This window comes from Abramis brama (genome assembly GCF_963993115.1).
Source record: "Abramis brama genome assembly, chromosome: 11".
Lineage (NCBI taxonomy): Eukaryota > Metazoa > Chordata > Actinopteri > Cypriniformes > Leuciscidae > Abramis > Abramis brama.
The window spans coordinates 37931357-37951654 of record NC_139973.1 but is presented as its reverse complement, the minus strand read 5'-3'; the positions used below and the strand labels follow the sequence as shown (position 1 = coordinate 37951654).

The 20298-nt window shown below is 35.7% G+C and overlaps 1 protein-coding gene across 1 annotated transcript in view; it reads left to right on the top strand.

Annotated features, from left to right (window-relative positions):
• The first annotated feature begins 6137 nt into the window (after nucleotides 1-6137).
• Nucleotides 6138-20298, top strand: part of col28a2b (collagen, type XXVIII, alpha 2b) — a 29640-nt gene continuing 15479 nt past the window's right edge. The window contains exons 1-11 of the mRNA XM_084128830.1: nucleotides 6138-6267; nucleotides 6515-6688; nucleotides 8225-8778; nucleotides 17077-17097; nucleotides 17214-17273; nucleotides 18050-18103; nucleotides 18183-18227; nucleotides 18326-18352; nucleotides 19000-19044; nucleotides 19125-19169; nucleotides 19256-19309. Coding sequence (XP_083984956.1) covers nucleotide 6267; nucleotides 6515-6688; nucleotides 8225-8778; nucleotides 17077-17097; nucleotides 17214-17273; nucleotides 18050-18103; nucleotides 18183-18227; nucleotides 18326-18352; nucleotides 19000-19044; nucleotides 19125-19169; nucleotides 19256-19309 — 1080 coding nt within the window. The 5' untranslated portion in view covers nucleotides 6138-6266. The remainder of the gene's footprint in view (nucleotides 6268-6514; nucleotides 6689-8224; nucleotides 8779-17076; nucleotides 17098-17213; nucleotides 17274-18049; nucleotides 18104-18182; nucleotides 18228-18325; nucleotides 18353-18999; nucleotides 19045-19124; nucleotides 19170-19255; nucleotides 19310-20298) is intronic.

The following is a 20298-nucleotide window of genomic DNA, read 5'->3' as shown; positions in this document are numbered from 1 at the left end:
TATAATCTAATAATAGCCGAGGAATGTTTTCCATGCTATTTTTTTTTAACTAAATAAACAAGAACATTGAATCGTTTTCATTTATGTAAGGCTAAACATTTTTAAACATCAATATTTATCCACATATATATTTTTTTTCATTCATTTTTTTATTGAAGGAAGAACAAAGAAGTTTTACAGACAAAAGAGTTAAAAAAGCTCCTTTTGGTTTTACAAAAAAAAACAAAACAAAAAACAAATTCAATAAAAAAATAAAATAAACCAACAATTAATAAACAAATGAAAACAAATTCCACAATGGAAAAAGAAAATCTCAAAGTTCTAATAATACAAAGAGTGAGGAAATAATTGACATCATTATTAGCCCACTGTGTCTGATTGCGTTATCCGTTACATTGTGCACAGGACTTTTCATTTCACTATTAATTTTAGTTTGGGGGAAGAGTTACTCCCTTTTCAAAATATGAGATCATTGGAGTCCATATTGAATAAAAACGTTTGGTCCAATTTTAAAAACAGCATCACACCACTAAGCCAGAGTGAAACTAGGTGGTTTACTTGATTTCCAATCAAGTAATATTCTTCTCCGAGCCAAAAGACATGCAAAAGCGCATGCGTCTTGACAGTTTTTGGACATGACCACACCTTGATGTAGAATTTCAAAACTAGGCCTGATAATATAATATATGCCTCAGACAAAATTTTAAATAGTTTTCCAGTAATCAAACAGCCTGGGACAAGCCCAAAACACATGAGCCGAGTCTGCTTTAGCACATGTATCGACTACATTTGCATGTATCTTGGACAGCCTAACCTTGCCGTAATAAAGTCTGTGGAAGATCTTGAACTGAATTAAACCTAAACGAGTACAGGAGGTTGTTCCATTCACTCTAAATATTGCATTATTACAGGTTTCCTCTGATCCTGCCAACTGCCAAATCCTTTGTCCAAATCCTTTGAAATTACTCCCTTCAAATGTAATGGAATGTTTAAAATTGCTTCCAATCCTGTAATGGGAGGAATGGAGGGATAAGTGGGACAATGATTTTGGATTAGATGACAAATTTGAAATTATATAAACAAGTGTGATCTTGGCAGGCTCTATTTTGAGGAGAGCGGGGCAAAAACGTCGTCAATAAAAATATCACTAAATTTGGCAAGACCCGACTGTTGCCGCAGACTGAAGACTGAGTCCAGTTGAGCTGGAAGGAATAGGTGATTCTTGCATATAGGGCTGGCGGTGGAAAAGTCTTTAAAACCAAAACATTGTCTAATATGGAGCCCCCCTAGTCCCACTTTGTCAAAAAAAAAAATTATAACTATCTTGTGGCCTCAAGATAGTAACTCGTGGCCTCAAGATAGTAACTCGTGGCCTCAAGATAGTATAACTCGTGGCCTCAAGATAGTAACTCGTGGCCTCAAGATAGTATAACTCGTGGCCTCAAGATAGTAACTCGTGGCCTCAAGATAGTATAACTCGTGGCCTCAAGATAGTAACTCGTGGCCTCAAGATAGTAACTCGTGGCCTCAAGATACTATCTCGTGGCCTCAAGATAGTATAACTCGTGGCCTCAAGATAGTAACTCGTGGCCTCAAGATAGTAACTCGTGGCCTCAAGATAGTATAACTCGTGGCCTCAAGATAGTAACTCGTGGTCTCAAGATAGTATAACTCGTGGCCTCAAGATAGAATAACTCGTGGCCTCAAGATAGTAACTCGTGTTCTCAAGATAGAATAACTCGTGGCCTCAAGATAGTAACTCGTGGTCTCAAGATAGTATAACTCGTGGTCTCAAGATAGTATAACTCGTGGCCTCAAGATAGAATAACTCGTGGCCTCAAGATAGTAACTCGTGTTCTCAAGATAGAATAACTCGTGGCCTCAAGATAGTAACTCGTGGTCTCAAGATAGTATAACTCGTGGCCTCAAGATAGTATAACTCGTGGCCTCAAGATAGTATAGCTCGTGGCCTCAAGATAGTATCTCGTGGCCTCAAGATCTGAGTTACTATCTTGAGGCCACGAGATAGTTATAGTTATTATTATTTTATTTTTTTTGACAAAGTGGGACTAGGGGGGCTCCGTAGACTAAATTGAAAATATCCACATATTTTTATTAAAACATTTAAATATAAAAATTAGTGATGACGAGTCTAAATGAACCGCTGAATCAGTTGTTCGATTCAATTCATTGAAACAGTTTGAATTGATTCACATAAAATGTTCGGTAGGCCTTCATCACACGGCTCTAATGATTCAGTTCTTTGCTAGCGAAACCAACCAAACCAACACTGAAGCGGGGAAGTATGAAATCTAACGAACACGGTTAAGTCAAGTGGGTGTTTTATCATCTTTTACACCAGAGCCAGGGTTGAATTTCATTAAAAATAAGTAGTTATATAAAGTGCACTGGAAATGCATTTTGTTTCACACTTGTCTCACATACAGACATTTAACCTGAACATATGAAAATCAACGATAAAAATACGTAGGCTATCGCATTTTTGAAACTGGTCATCAGAGTGAAATACATCTAAATTTTAATTTATTGTGTCAAATAGTTTTATTTTTTTGTTTACGAAGGTTAAAACAGGGATAAGTGAGGTAAACAATTAAGGAACAATCGAGGTAAATATGGTATTTCCAATCAAAATGCATTTTATAAAAATGCAATTATTTAGGCTAATTGTATAGATTTAGGATACATAAAATGCTGGTTGTGATGTTTTCCATTTTATATTAAAAAAAAAATGAAAATGTTTATTTATTAACATGGTGAAAATGTTCACAACTTTCAGGGGGAAAAAAGACAAAAATGAGAAACTCATGTTATGCATGCATGTCCATTGTTAGGAGACAAACTAAGAGTGTGAAAAATGTTTTACGTTTATTTTCTGTATTAGAAGTTGACTAGTCATATCACATAAATTGTCAGGTGTCTGAAAAAATAAGCATCTTTTAAACATTGTTTATGTTGCCCTCTGCTATATCTTCAGACTTCCACCTGTGCCATCCATGTAAATACAGTCTGACACAAAAAGTTGCTCCCATTTGTTTGTCATTAGTTAGTTTGAAACTATGCAGACATAATTTGGTACTCACTTAGGCCTGGTCTATGCACTGTTACAAGATGAAGAAGATTCCACTTGTTTCAATACGAAAAGTCTTTAATAATAATGTAAACAGAAGGTGTAACAGTGTGCGTGAAATGAACATGGACCAACAAACACAGAGTGAAGGTGAGTAACTTAAATACATATAGTGATGAACTGAATGATGAACAGCTGTGGTTAAGATTTGTGTCCATGGAAACTGATGAGTGGCGGGAAATTCAAACAAAGGACAAAGGAAAAACACGTGATGAATGAAAACAAATTAAAAGCCCATGAAAACGACACAACTGAATAAGCATGAGGTTTATATGGTCTACTTTTCACATAATCATGATGACTTGCTCCTCTAGTTTTATAATAGGTTTGATGGATTTGGGGTCGTAATATAAACGCTAAAGTTGCTGAAGGCAGGAGATCGATCACCTGTGGATCACACACATGGCATGGACTGGATTTTTAGACATGTCTCATAAATGGTATACATCTGGTTTATTGAGATGTCTCATTTACTTGTTCTCCAGGCTACAGCTAATGTAAGTTTCTGAATCAAACGAGTCGTCAGTCAACTTATTTTCTGAGCGGCAGAGTATTTGACATTTTTCCATTTTAATGGAAAAATTACTTTTCAAATTACTCTAGATTCAAGATTATTAGAATCTAAACACTAGATTATTTTTAATTAATATTAAAGTTAATTAATAGTAATTATGATCATATCGTAACTTCAAAGTGTCATGTGTTACCTTTATAGAGCTTTAATAAATTCTGCATCATTTAAACGAAATGCTGATATATGAGATGAACCTGACTGACTGTGTTTCTTCAGTGTGTGTTACAGGCCGTAAAGATGTCCAGAGATCCGAGTGAGGATGATGATGGATGTGAGACTGCTCTCTGCGAGGTTCAGCTTTCTGGGAATCAAACGAAACACAGATGAAGTGCAGGTGAACATGATGTATGATGTATTTCATTCTGGGTGAGATTTAGCTTTCAGTTTTAATGTCATTTTAACTGGTGAGAATAACAATTAGTTATATCTGCAATTTACTAGTCATGATTTTCATTCATTATAATTGTATTTTTTCTAGTCAAGATTGATTTCTACAGTGATCATTCAAATTAAGGGGAAACATACTAAAATGAAGTACTTTAATTAAAATCTTTAATTAAAAAAACATTGGGAGTCAATGGAGACCTATGAATAGTTCAAATTTAGTTAGGCTTATTTGGGCTTATTTTGGGCCAAAATTGTATTATGGGAGAAAAAAAACTTAAACCTAATACTGAATTACTAAAGTTAACCCCTGTTCGCGTATCGGTCAAAAATGACTAATCTTTTTTTATTCCAATTCAATGAATAGCCTATACTATATTTTAGTCTCATAATGTTTTTTTTTATGTAATATTTTATATTTTTAGGGGATTTTATGGAACTAAATTATATTTATGCAGTAGTTATAATCCATTTATTCACTTTTTGAGCATAGTCCTGAAAATGAAATTTCCAACTTAAACTGCCATAAATCTTGAATGCTTTGCAGCACAGACTTAAGTTTGGTCTCTTTTTAAAGACAACACTTGGTAGATTATTACTGAAGCAAAAAAAGTTTTTAAAAAGTGAACTTGGAAAAAAGTTATACAATTTTATATTTATTGTTATGAAAAATGCCCAAAAATACAATTTTCAATTTTTATATTAAATATATATTTTCCAAAGCACTCTAAAATGGTGAGAAAATCAAAGTCATAAATCTAAACAAGCTGTGTTCCCAATTTGAGGTTGATGTCTGAAACATTTCCAGTAGATGAAACTCGAATAGATGAAACTATTTTTTTAGGACCATTTGACCTTTTCGAATCATGTGTGTGTGTGTGTGTGTGTGTGTGTGTGTTTACACAGCAAGTACCAAAACCTTTACCAAGTTTTGTACCATTCCAATGAAGTAAAAAAAAAAAAAAAAAAACGTAAACTTTTTGTCCGAACAGCACTGGAGGGTTAAATGGATATCTATAATGCAGTTTTTACTAGTCATAATTGGATTACAACTAGTACTGCTGGAGGCTGCAAAAGCTAATACAGCTTGCTTTAGAAATGGACCAAAGTTCAGACATTTACAGTGATCATACGGTGCATGTTGCTTCTCTTTTGAAGCATATAAAATATGAAGCATATAAAATATGGTAGGCCTATGCTATGTACGTTTTTGAGATATATGAGGAAAATAATGTACAGATATTCTACACCATGTATTGTTAGTTTGCACATTTATGCAGTTCCATGGCACACAATTAACATCTCTAAAGACTGGTGTCATCCTGACTCATTCTAGCTCAGCTGACTTTACGCCCTGCCGTCATCATTGGCATAAAACAGAATTTATGTTTCCCCTCAGATTCAAAGTTTTTATTGTTTTATTACTGCCTGGCATGCTTTGAACACCACATGCTTTGATGTTCCAGCTTTATTTCAGTGCTGTACAGTGGTGTTTCCACACAGCATGCGTGTAGCTGTATATCACAACAGCTCAGGACGTTAACAATCCCTGCTGGAGATTTTCCATGAATCCTTTAAGCATTTATAAGACTGTTGACGTGTACGGTATTTTTTATTTTATTTAAAGTTATTACATACAAAATCATTAAGAGCTGTGCATTCGACTGTACATTTAAAAGAAATGATCCTCATACATAGCTGATTTAATTAGTAGTAGATCAGTAGTTACTGTATGTTTTAATGTTCATGATTACAAAATAATCCTAAATGAAAATAATTTTAAACTCCACTTGCTTTGAAAAAAAAGTCTTTTTTACAGTTATGCACAGTCATGCATTTTATATATTATAATATATAGCTTTATATGTAAAAATGGGTGTGTTTATGGGAGGAGCTCTGGATATTAGTGTTCCTCTGGATGGCAGCAGATGCTTTACATGAATGGAGCTGATGCACATTTTTACGTTTCTTCTCTTACGCAGCAAACCCATGCGCTCTTCACACACCTCCAAGGATTCTCAGTCATTTCATATGGCATCTTTTTATTGCGTGTGAATCTCATACAGAGAAGAGGCTATGAAGTCTGTCATGAGCTTCTGATCTTCATCGTTCAGGTTGTACTCAAGCCGGTACTGTACTGAAATCAGAGCTGCTTTACACAGTAAGTGCATATTTTGCTTACATTTGCTGTTTATGATTCTGTTCTGTTTGGAGAGTTCAGTAAAATGGGTTAAAATCATGAGAATAACTTCTTTGCTATTCCACTTTTTCGAGGTAATGTGGCAATATGATGTCAATATTATTTAGAGTATTTAGAGTGAAAAGCAAACTTTGAATATGGCAACGCATGTGATGCTTTTGAAAGTAAGGTTATCCATCCTTAATGTTGTCTCTCTCTCGTACTGTAGTGATGATACGGCTGTGTGTGAGTTGGCTGGTTTTGCTGTTGGGAGTTCAGCTTGTTTTGGCTCAGCTGGAGGATCTTGATGAAGATGATGATGATGCTGATGATGTAGAAGACAAGAGAAATGGAAGAAACAAAAATAAACCAATCACCTCAAATGTCATCCCAAAAAACAACGGTAAATATTATTTGCCTTTCAACACAGCAAACAGCAGGTGGCTTGCAAAATCAGGTTTTACTTTTTATGATGAAAAAGGGCTGTGAAACGATTCCAAAATCCCAAATAAAAGTTTGTGTTTACATAATATATGTGTGTGTACTGTGCATAATTATTTTGTGTATATAAATACACACACATGCATGTATATATTTAAGAAAAATTTGTTATTTATATATAAAATATTTATAATACAAATTATATATATATATATATATACAGTATATATAAGCAACTATTTCTTAAATATATGCATGTGTGTATATTTATATATACAAAATAATTATGCACAGTACACACACATATATTATGTAAACACAAACTTTTATTTTGGATGCGATTAATCGTTTCACAGCCCTAGTTTCAACTAAGCACAAGTATGTTTTTGGTATGAGATAATCGAGACCGATTTAATTCATGCATCTGTCATGTAGGCTGTGGTCCTCAACTTTCAGATATGTGAAGTATGTTGATTGAGTATGATTTTTTGAGCATATGAAACTGATTTAAATACTTCGCCCTCCAGTCTGCTCTCCTCTCCCGGGCTTCTGAATTTGATCTAAATACTGCTCACTGTCCTGGGGCAAATTTCCTCTCTGACATGTTTCTTCTTCTTCATAAATGTGATTTACTGTAGACTAGGGCGATTCCAGATGGATCACATTTAATTTTACCTTTACATTTGTTTTTGGCAGACACTTTATGGTATTTATGTAATACCTAAACAGTCAAACGATTCAAGTCAAATAGGAGTCACTGGCTGTCCTTTAGTGGCAGAACACATTATACTGTATGAGGTCACAATTCACAATTATTTTGTCACTTTGTAATTTCAAGTCTCGCTTAAAAAAAATAGTTCATCCCCAAAAAATTGTGTTTGCTAAAGTTTTAAACCAAATATGGCATCCCAAACCAGTATGCTGCAGTGTTATTTTAGTGTCAGTGAAATTATATTGTTAAATTTTGATTCAGATTTAATGTTTATATTTGGTGTGTTAATTTTCATTTGAAAGTTTTAGTAATTTTGATGTGTTTGTTATTTTTATTACTTTTAAAAAATGTCTATATAATTTTTGTTCTGTTTTATTTAGCTTTAGTTATTTTAGTACTTCAACTGAACGAAAATGCAATGTTGCCTTGGCCACTAGCCAAAATAAAATAAGATTAAGTTTTGTTTTTCTATTTCAATTAATGTTTATTAGTAATTTTAGTTTTTGGTTAACGATAATAATCCTAGTATGCTGTTATTTTTTTGGGTGGTCCACAAGATTTTTTGAAGAATCTTCCCTCTCTTACAACTCTTTTACATTCAAAAACGCTACATATTTACAGCTGTCAAGCTCATGTTTGACGTCAATGATATTTGCTCTCAGCAAGTAACAAAGATGTTTGAAAAAGTTTTTCACATCCATTCTGAAATTATATGTCAAAATAACATGCTTTTGAATTTATATTTTTGTACTGATGTTGTTGTTTTTTGTTCTCTCCGTCTTTTAGATGAGGACTGTCATTTGGAACTGGCATTTTTGGTGGACAGTTCAGAAAGTGCCAAAGGCAACCATGCCCAAGAGAAGCGCTTCGTTACAGATCTTGTTACCCGGATCCAGAACATCAATCTCCAAACCGGACAGGGCTTGAACTTCAGAACTGCTCTCCTTCAGTACAGCAGTCATGTGATCACCGAGCAGAGCTTCAAAGATTGGAGAGGCGTGCCCACCTTCCATGACCGCATTGCACCCATTCCCTACATAGGGCACGGTACCTACACCACCTACGCCATCACCAACCTCACCCGCATCTACCTGGAGGAGTCCGGCCCTGGCACCCTGAAGGTGGCCATTCTGCTATACGACGGCGTGTCGCATCCCAAGAATCCCGATATTTTCTCTGCTTTAGCTGATGCCAAGAACCAAGGGATTAAATTCTTCACAGTAGGTTTCACATCCGCTGCCAACGTGGAGCAGCTGCGACTACTGGCCAGTCCTCCAGCCGCCCGCTACGTACACAACCTACAGGACAAGAGCGTCGTGGACAAGATCGTCAAAGAGATTGTGAGTAGTGCTTTTTGTTTTCCAATAGGAAAATCTTGTCTATTATTATTTTTATTTTTTTCATAGTTTACATTAATCAAAATAAGTGGACAGCAAATGGGGATTTTGTTCTGGTACTCAAATATATAAAAAAGATCCACTGATCTGAGCTGCGATCTGCATTTATTTTATAGCTCTGTTATGTATACCGAATGTTAACAGTTGTGTAATTCGTGTCTATTTTTATTTCTCCTGCGGTCTGTTTGTAGAAATATCTGAAAAACATTTTTCATCAAGTCTTGTGAGCCATGAAAGAGCAACATCTGAGCAGTAAAACATCCATCAGGATTGTCCAAACAAGGCAGTTGAGTCAAGAGCTGTGAAAACAATAAGCTTTTGGTTCTTGGGGAGCAACTTTGAAGTGTAGAAATGATGTTGCTCAGATGCTTGTGAAGGCCAAAATGAAGGATTTATATCTCTTGAGGCATCTTAGATCAAGGGGGGGTGGGGGGGGGGGGGGGGGGGGGGGGGGGGACAGGGTTTCGGAGTTTGTGTGCTACTGTGAAGCCTCACTCTTCTTCATCCACACATCTGCAGTATAGCAGCTATGGAAAAGGGGCTGTCTTATCTCTGTATCTCACCTGAGGACATGGAAAAAAGTTGATAATGAATTCCTTGAACAGGGCATTAGGCATAATGAGTAAATGTTCACTCATACACCGCTTATCTCAATTTAAAAACCCCTAAAGGAGAAGTTGCTTTGCAGTACTAGTGAAAAGTGCCAATTCCTAAGCCATTTTTTTTTTATCACCTGATAAAGAGATACAAAGCATACCTGAAAAACAAAAATCCAGATATGCATCAATGTATTTAGGCAATAAAAGCAATTACCAATGATATTGGATGTCACCCAATTGTTTAAAAACAGCCAATTATCAGGGCCGCTTATCCTATCAATCAAAAGGGGGGCAAAAAAAAAAAAAAACTGATTGGAAATCATGCTGTGTATGAAGAAAATGTCTCTTGTGAGACATTCACTTTGAATCGAGTGACAATGGCAACAGAATTGCAATATGTAATCTCTGCACTGCTAGAATTTCACAAGGTGGAACTGTAAATAATGTTTTCTGTTTATAACTGAAAGCAGTTTCTCTTTAACTTTTATTCTCTCCATAACATGTTTTCCTTGTTATCTACATTTTATTTCAAAATTGTGTAATTAATTGTAATTAATTTGAAACAAGGTACAGAACCACCAAATTCTCTGTATCAGTATCTATATAGGCAGATGTCATTTTAAATAATCGGATAATAATATCGGCACAGAAATGTTTCATCTGTGCATCCATATGTTACGGGTGATCTGTGTTTGTTTTGGGTGGGTTTCCTTCCTGTGTTTCAGTTTGTTTCTCTATGGTTTTTCATTGATTTGATTATCAGTTGCACCTGTTGTTCATTTGGATGATTGGTTTGGTTGTGTATTCTGTTGATTTCAGTTCACTGTCTGTTCTTGTCATTTAAACTGGTTGTTTGAGTTGGGGTTTAATAATCGCCACAGCTGCGTTTAGATCCTGCTTTTCTCGTCTTGTTTGCAACTGAACCATAACCGGACACCATACACCCAAATACCTTGCTGAAAACACCATCATAATTTCTTTGCTGATGCAGGTTGTTTCATGCTGGTGAAGATGGTCATCAAACATATTCTTTCCAATAAAACTGGTTTTCATGTCTGTCTGTGTTCAAGAGGGAGATTCCTCCCATCTGTTTCTTCATGGTTTTATTAAAAATCCTTCATCAGTTCCAAATGACCTTGGCTGACGTTTTTAGGATTGTTTCCTATTAGTAGACTGGAATGCTGGATCTTAGTGTATCTGGAGTGGTGTAAACCTACAAAATGTCTTTTCTGACCTCAGTGTCTCACAGCACAAAGCATCTGCACATGGTCAGGAAACTTTTACGACTGAATATGTTAGCCAGCGCTGCTGTCTCCTGCTAAAGGTTCCCCTGTGCTTTTCTGATAATAGAAAACAGCAGATCACAGAAGAGACAACCAAGCCCATGACATCACACCATAGCTGCTGGAAGATCCAGCCAGAAGCAGCATTTGATGGTTTTAAATGTTCCTTCCAGACTGGACAAATTGAGATACTTTTCCCAAAAGCAAGTTCCATTGTTACCAACAGAGATCAATGGAGCTTTCGGCCATAGTTAGATAACAATGCTTTTGGGAAATGCACCCCTGGTAGATGTTGACCATAACTAGTTAGGACTGGTAGGCTGCCTTGGCTAAGCTAGTGGGGGCTTGATTGAGCTGATTAACCTTGGGGTTGGGCGATATGACCAAAATCTTTTATCACGATATGAATAATTTTCTTTCATGATAACAATATATATCATGATATAGTTATTTTTGCTTTAAATAAAGTTTTTAAGATGTAAAAATGTAATTGATATTTCATACATCTCATCACCAATTTCAATCCTATAAAAACTAATACTAGCTACTAAATACTAATACTAAACAACTCAAGCTCACTGAAGTAAACAGTCAGTGATAAAATAGGAACAAATACAATAAAGCAATAGACAAGACAAGACAAAAAAAAGACACAAATGAAATAGACCAACCTGAAAAAATGTAAGCACTATAAAAAAACAAACTGCAACGAAGCAGGTTTATTAGACTGCTGTCACTTTAAGTGTGAATGCACTGATTTACAGTTTTTCTCGATTGTTTACACACATTTTCTGAAAGCATGCCTCATATTCTCAGAACTCTACACACAAATCCAAAAAAACACACACAATGGGCAAAACCCCTCAATTCTCCTGCAAAAGGAAACTTTACATTCAAAACAATGTTATTTCTTCTCAAAATGGTATTTTGTTTTCAAATGACACACACAAACCATCATATGAATAGACATTTATAAGAACCAGTTGAACACTGATGTGCTCAATGTAAAACACTATGATGAATGGAAAACACTTCTTCTCCATTCATTATAATGACTTAGGCCTTTTTTTGTTCAGTGTTACACTTACTACAGACAGTACATACCAGGGTTCCCGCGGGGTCTTACAGTTTTTCTTGATTGTTTACACACATTTTCTGAAAGCATGCCTCATATTCTCAGAACTCTACACACAAATCAAAAAACACACACACAATGGGCAAAACCCCTCAATTCTCCTGCAAAATGAAACTTTACATTCAAAACAATGTTATTTCTTCTCAAAATGGTATTTTGTTTTCAAATGACACACACAAACCATCATATGAATAGACATTTATAAGGACCAGTTGAACACTGATGTGCTCAATATAAAACACTATGATGAATGCAAAACACTTCTTCTCCATTCATCATAATGACTTAGGCCTTTTTTTGTTCAGTGTTACACTTTCTACAGACAGTACATACATAAGTGTGTTGTAAAATATTTGAGAATATTGTTTTTATACTCAGAACACACAAATACACGGTAACAAATATATTTTATTTTTCCCACAAAAACAATGTACACAGTGTACATCCCAACCAACACAAAGTTGTACATACAGTGGTCTACATACAAAACAACAGAAGAACTGACTGTATACAGTTACAGTAAAAATAAAAAAAATAATCCAATGTTGGCATCCATTGCTCCATTGAAGAGCTCACCTGTTGCCCTTTTATGCTAAAGCTCTGATTGCTAATTGTAAAACTGTGTGACGGGTGTTTGCCCATGTGATGAGTCAGTGTGCATATTTGAATGGCAGTGTGTTCCTTCTGAAAACAAGAGATTTTCTGCATGAAAATTGTGCCAAAAGCAGATAATTGTGTGTAGCGTTTTGAAAAAGGTGTGTTTTAGAACTGCAATCTGAGTGTAAAGCAGGAATTGTGCTTGTAGTTTAGCAGAATTGGTTCAGGGGGTTGGTGAATTAGTTACATGTTGTGCTCATTGTGTCTCAAGTACCAGAAAATGTGTGTAAACAATCGAGAAAAACTGTAAAAAGTCTTAAAAAGGTCTTAAATTTGACTTACTGAAACCTGCAAGAACCCTGACATACATAAGTGTGTTGTAAAATATTTGAGAATATTGTTTTTATACTCAGAACACACAAATACATGGTAAAAAATATATTTTATTTTTCCCACAAAAACAATATACACAGTGTACATCCCAACCAACACAAAGTTGTTCATACAGTGGTCTACATACAAAACAACAGAAGAATTGACTGTATACAGTTACAGTAAAAAAAAAAAAAAAAATCCAATGTTGGCATCCATTGCTCCATTGAAGAACTCACCTGTTGCCCTTTTATGCTAAAGCTCTGATTGCTAATTGTAAACCTGTGTGATGGTGTTTGCCCATGTGATGAGTCAGTGTGCATATTTGAATGGCAGTGTGTTCCTTGTGAAAACAAGAGATTTTCTGCATGAAAATTGTGCCAAAAGCAGAGAATTGTGTGTAGTGTTTTGAAAAAAGTGTGTTTTAGAACTGCAATTTGAGTGTAAAGCAGGAATTGTGCTTGTAGTTTAGCAGAATTGGTTCAGGGGGTTGGTGAATGAGTTACATGTTGTGGTCATTGTGTCTCAAGTACCAGAAAATGTGTGTAAACAATCGAGAAAAACTGTAATATACTGATACACATGCGCTTTCTTTAAGACATAAACGACTTTTATGTTTTTATGTTAATGAAGATACTACTCACAAAGACAAGAATTTTTAAATATAAGTATGTGTATTTGACTGTTCAATGGCGCTAAAAAGAACTCTAGGCGCTATGTTCAGTGCTAAGTTCAGTATGAGCAGCGGCTTTAAGTGCGCTCGTTTCAGGTGTGTGCGCTCAAAAACAGTCTCTCAGACAGCGCACGCATATACCAAAACAGAACGGTAACGTCACGCGAGCGTAACCGCGATAGAGTCCAAAATTTCTACCGGTTAATCGTGTCTACCGGACTATATCACTCACCCCTAATGTTTTATCATCGCAAGCTGGATTTCAACAGAGTTAAATATCTGAGAAAACATCTACTGTATGGCAGGCAAATCCATATTCTCAGATTCGAATGAAATGTTCCTGTCCCTGCTGGATTATCCAGCCAAACTACATTTACAGTGATGAATGATTTGGTTTTGCAGGGTCTTATATGGTCCAAGCTGGTAGATTGTGGAGGTTTTAATCAACCAGAATACCAGTTGATTGGGCTGAGGTTGACCAGGTTGATCTTGATCATGCTGGTCAGAGCTGATCGACTACTTTGACTAAACTGGTGTAGACCTGGCTCAACTGCTTGACCAGTTTAACCACCTTAAACTGTTATTCTTTTCAGCAGGAATGGCTGTTTTTTGGCTCAATTTGTGGGTGTATGCGTGATATTCCCAAAATATTCCCAAATTATGAGAGTAAGCTGACCAAAATAGTCTACTACTACAGTTTACTCTGGTTTTAAATAATGAATTCATTTTTTAAATGTCTTTTTATATTAATTGTATCAGTTTTGTGGATATAACCAATGTGTTTAGCTTCTCGACTGTAGATCTGATGTAGTCAATTAGGATTACAGGGATGTCTTTTGGAACAATGTAGTAATTTTCCTCATGTATTGAATGTAAATAGTCTTTACAGGCGTACATCTGAAGAATCTCCTTGACCGTAAGCTGGTATGATGGCAGTATTACTGGTATTACACTGTAAAAAATTTCTAACCCTCCCAAATCAAAAATTTCAAGTGACCGATAACATCTAAATTTTTCAATTGGCCCAAGTGAAATTCTTGTTGCAATAGTCTGTTAACATTGGCTCAATTAGAAATAATACGTCAGACTAATTGAAAAATTTAGATTTTATATTTTATATTTATATTTTTAAAAAAAATATCGGTCACTTGAAATTTTTTTTTACAGTGTAGAGCAGAATAACAGTTAGCGGGTTGCAGTTTTTGCAAAAGGAACATCTGTTTCTCATTGACTGTGCCGGGTCAGAGCTTTAGGGTACTACGAGCAGCATGATCCTGCATGCAGAATGAATATCTCACCTTCTGCACGCTATATTCATGCTCTGGAATGACTGTTGATGCAGGTGCTTGTCATAGAGACAAGAAAAGCACAGTTAGATGCTTTAATCGAAGGCCAGGAGCATTCAAATGGTCTTCTCTGCTGCTCTACTGTCTCGGTGTTTGCATCTGTTAATCAGCTGCTCGTTCAAACTAAGCGTTGCACACACTTTAAGTTACATAGGAAATGCGTCTTTCCAGTGTGTCATTATGTCAACGGTGTGTGCTGTTAACAATCAAGAAGAAAGCTGCAATTAAATTTCCTTTGTTCTCATGGTTGCCTGTGATTCCCAGATTACGCCATCTGTCTATCATTGCTGACTTTAAAGTTTAAACCAGATCTTTTAGCTAAGGAATGTTGTTGGAAATGTGTCTCTCTCTGTTTTTTGTTTTTTGCTTTATTTATACACATGTGCACCAATCATGCAAAATACACGCCGTCTAGTCAAATCTGGCATAAGAAACACCTAATAAAAAATCATCCTGGCATGTGGAACTTCAGGCTTTCTTCCAATATATGATGTCATGACATTCTGTGTTTCGAAAATTAGTTTTTCTGAAAGTTGTTTGGGACATTTGTACACTTTGTGAGTGTCAGTGTTATTGTTCAATGCAAAATAAGAAAGAAATTGTCCCTCTTTTGGGTTGCTTGATTCTGAATTCCCATTTCTAGATGTTTTCATGACTGAGGGTTAACTGGGCTTCTAATTTTCGAGAACTTGCCTTGACAGCTTACAGTGACTAGTATTACACGTTCAAGGTTAATATAAAAAGTGAATTAACTGTTGACAGCATATCTCAGAGACCGCCTGCAGACATTCACCACCTTTTCAGTTTACATTAGATGTCTGATACCAAAACATGCCACAATTTTTGTGTTACAGTTTTTTTCGATTGCTAAACGACAGTGGGCACAACTGGACAAAACATGTGCAAAACTCGAACTACAGTCTGCACAGCAGCAGCTCATGTGGACCAAACTCTAGTTCGGTTTTCATTGCTTGAACACAGTTTTCAAAACTCTACACACTTATCCCATGACTTTAACCACAACCTGCACAACACTGTGGATTTACAGCACTTTGTTCAAATGCTAACACACTGCTGTCAAAACTGTGAACCACACATTCAAAACAGAATAGATTTCAGCCTTGTGCCTTTCAAACACTGCTGACTGCAATTTCAGCTGAAAGGCTCCCATACACAAAATAAATATATTTGAATGAAATATATTTTTGGAATATATGCAAATATTCGAAATTGGCCCAATAAATATATTTTGGTTAAATATATGTAAATATATTTCATACTTACTGTAACATCATATATTTTTGTTATATTTCAGAATATATTTCAAAATGATAAATATAAGTGACCAACAATGCAAATATATTTCAATGTATTTGGAATATATGCCACATATATTTTCGACACTTTACATAAAATATATTTCAATATTTTTTTTTTCTGTATGGGTGGAGGTGGAAAGTGTTTGGTCACCACCCACATGACCAAATGTCTCTTTTGGAAGCCATGCGTGCCGGATGTGAGGACACGGCTGCCAGGGATGGATAAGGCACTCCAGAAGGTTCTTCCAGAGGTGCATGGCAAGAGAGAACATTAGATGTGATGTTGATGAAAACCTGTGGCCTGATGCTAGAGAGAGGCAGGATTAGCCCCTCAATTATTTGTTCGAATTACAGCATGTACTTTTAGTTTCTACCTTTTTTTTCTCATTACTGTAATTCCGTAAATTACTAGAGACTATTGAAGCAAACTGCTAATTTTCATTTACCTTAAAGAATTGTTATGTTCTAAAAATTTAAATAAATCATGTGAAAGAATGTCACTCTTTTCTTTGAAGAAAATATTACTTTGTATGAAGTCACTGAAATTGTTCAAACTGTAAAGATGAAAAGTTTGTATTTTCTGTATTGGTGTTTGATGCTAGTGTTTTTACTCTCAGTGTGTTCTGAGTGACAGTGTGTGTTATCTCAGTGAGGGTTGTGCAGAGTGTTTGGCTGCACTGAGCCTGTTTTGAGCCGTGTGTTAAGAGTTGCTTGGAGTTTTGCAGGTGATGTGAACTGTTTAGCTCAGGTGACTGTTGGTAGTGCAGACTGTAGTTAGAGTTTTGCACATGTAGCTCCAGTTGTGCTCACTGTCGTTTAGCAATCGAAAAAAACTGTAATTACATTCTTGAAAATGTCTTATAATTCTTGTGCATTTTTCTTGTTAATTCACCTTTGTCACTTTTGTTCCCTTCTAGACTGAGGTAGCTAATGAAGGGGTAAGTGTTTGTCTGACCACATTCATTTAGGACACTTATTAATGACATTAGTGTGACTAAAGCTGTGTGTGTGTGTGTGTGTGTGTGTGCGTGCGTGCGTGCGTGTGTTCCAACAGTGTCCTCTTTCCCCAAAATGCACTTGTGAGAAAGGAGATCGAGGACCCAGTGGACCCGCTGTAAGTGTTAAACATTTGTAAACCATTTCCAGCCCCTTATGTGATGTTTAAACACCGCATTTAATATAAATTCTGAGATTTTATGTTTCTGAACATTTTTAATAAAGAGAAGAAACACCCACCCAGATTGATTAAAGTGACTGAACAAACAAGAATTTTAACTGCTATGAGCAATAATAAAATAAATGGTTCAGCCAAATATTTCAATTCTGTAATTATTCACGCTTATGTCATTCCAAACCTGTTTGCTATTATTTTTGTATTAACAATTTTTGCAGTATATCCACACAGATGTTGTCCATATAGTAACATAAAAATAAAATAAAAAAATACCATAAAATCAGTCCCTATGATGGTAAAATTTTGTTTAAATATTGCAGTCAAATAAATAATTAAAATATTGATAGTATTTTAAAACAAAAATGCGTCATTGCTATTTTAAGCATTTTCATAGTTTTTTTTTATTAGGTCCAGATTAGAGCACATACGCATTAAGAAATGATTCTGTATTGACTAGTTGTACCACTTAAAAATAAAATTCCTCATCTATAGACAGTCAACATAATGATTTGGGGCCAGTTGCATAAACATAGCCATTATGTCGAGACTGTGTCTTAAGAAATAGTCTGACTGGTATCAAAATAGACCAGTCTACATTTGTATGTACTGTAACTGACTTAAAAAATGAATGAACAGTCTTAAAGAAAACAATTGGATGACTAACTTATAAGACTTAGCTGTTAATGCAAATCATTCTCTTTCTCTGAGAACCACAGGGTAAAAAGGGTCGTCCTGGAGACGATGGAAGTCCAGGAGCTAAAGGACAAAAGGTCAAAGTTGTCTTTAATCAACTATCATATTTGTGAATTATTTATCCCATGTTAACATCTTGTGTTGAACGTCCTACAGGGAGAGGGCGGTTTCAGTGGATCTCCTGGACGAGACGGGACAGAGGTGAACCTGGCTAGAACAAGGCCTAGATTCGCTCTATTTTGACATTATCTGCTTGCGTAATTGCTCTTTCTCACCATGTGTTCTGTACTGATCATTAGGGGAAACCTGGGTACAAAGGAGAAAAGGTAAAATGATGCATCACAGAAGAAAATCAGCTGATATTACAAAACAAGTGGAGCATGCTGCTAGCAATGCCATATCATGGGTTAGAAATCAAAGGAATGCATGAACTGATTAAAAAAAAAATATACCTTGAAATGCAATATGCAAAAAAGTCACATCAGCCAAATGCATAAATGTAAATATAAACAATTTTTTGCAATCCTTAATGGTGTACTAAATCATTTTTCTGTTTATGTTGTGCTTTAACTGTCTGTTAATATAGACAATTAAATATATAATTATACAATATAATTTAAAAAAATGTGGAATTTCATTTTATAAATTGTTTAAAATGTCTCGTTTGTTAGTCGCTTTGGATAAACGTGTTTGCTAAATGAATAAATGTAAAATGTGTTTAATCTAACTCAAGAGATTTGAACGGAATACAAAAGATCAGATTTTGCTTACCCGTCTGAAAAGCCAAAGTAGTATTTGACTTGCAGAATTCAATTTATGTAGAATAAAGGCCACTGCCATGAGTCTATCAGATTAAAGATATCTGTCAAAAGTACTTCATATTTCTATAAGTCCAGAAAATTACTTGGCATAGCTTTAAATTGTATTGTGTGTGTATGTCCAAAGTGGTACTGACCATGAAACACATTTTTAGGGAGAGCGAGGAGAGTGTGGAACACCAGGAGTCAAAGGAGACCGAGTGAGTGACGCTTCAGTGCAGTTCATGCACAATAACATGTAACTATATGTTTAATTTTGACTGAGTCTGATTCTTTTAAGGGTCCGGAGGGTCCTGTTGGGATCAGAGGAAGTCGAGGGCTACAGGTATGTCTTTTAAACTGCATTTGTGAAAATGCGAAACAAGCATTGTTTCTCTCTTTCAGTCGTATTTTACCGTATTCAATCTGCAGGGTTTACCCGGACCAAATGGAGACATTGGACCGGAGGGCCTAACAGGCAAGAAGGTGAGTCGGATTCAACAATCTCAGCTTTCAAATACAGTAAAGCAGCACTTTTCCAGAAAAGTATAGGAAATGTTTGGGACAACCCAATGCCATTGACATTCTTCTATGTTCATGCATGATAACTTAAATCCCGTGTATGAGCTTGTAGGGTGCTGACATTAAAAGATTGACATTAAAACATATTTTTAATTTTAACACTCAAAAGATCTAGTTCTCTGTGGTGCTGATATGCATGTGTGCTAGTAAGGAGAACTCAGAGCTTAATTATTTTCCTGGAATGTTCTTTTTTTTCATGCACTGATGGCTGTCATGTTTCAGCTGAGCAACATATTAATGTCTGGACTTGCACATGCAGAATGCATGTGTGTGTGTGTGTGGCAGCACAGATCAGTATTTCTGTCTTTGACAGGTTAAGGTGTTCTGCCTAATGTGTGTGAACACAGTAATTGCAGTCTTTAGTTTGTAAGAAAAAATTATGTGGACGTCGAAGATCTCAAAAATGAAGTTTATTACAGCATAGCAGTGGCAAGTACACGAAGCACCTTGGGTTCACCGGCGTCAGAATGAACCCAGAACATCCAAATCTCAAACCTTTTATCCTGTTACAGTTTTACCACTCTTAATGTAAATGAAGTTGCTCTTGTTGCAACAGCTTTGGTCTGTGTGTTAATGAAGTTGTGACACCCCATTGTCTGAGAATGTTCTCTGTGTCCCACTCCCATTCCCATTCTACAATTGATGATGACCATTTGCTCAGGATGTGATCAACCCAAATGGTGTAGAAACAATATAACTTGACTTTCTTTCATCTCTATGATAATTAAGCCATTTTGGGGATGAGCTCATTCTAAAACTTATTTTGGAGTGGAATCTGGGTCGAGGCAGACTACAATTTCTTACAAGTTCAGTGTGTCTGACATGAGCCATGTGTCCTCAAAGACTCCCATTGCATCTGCCCAATTTTTCCATTTAACAGATGCTGATATTCA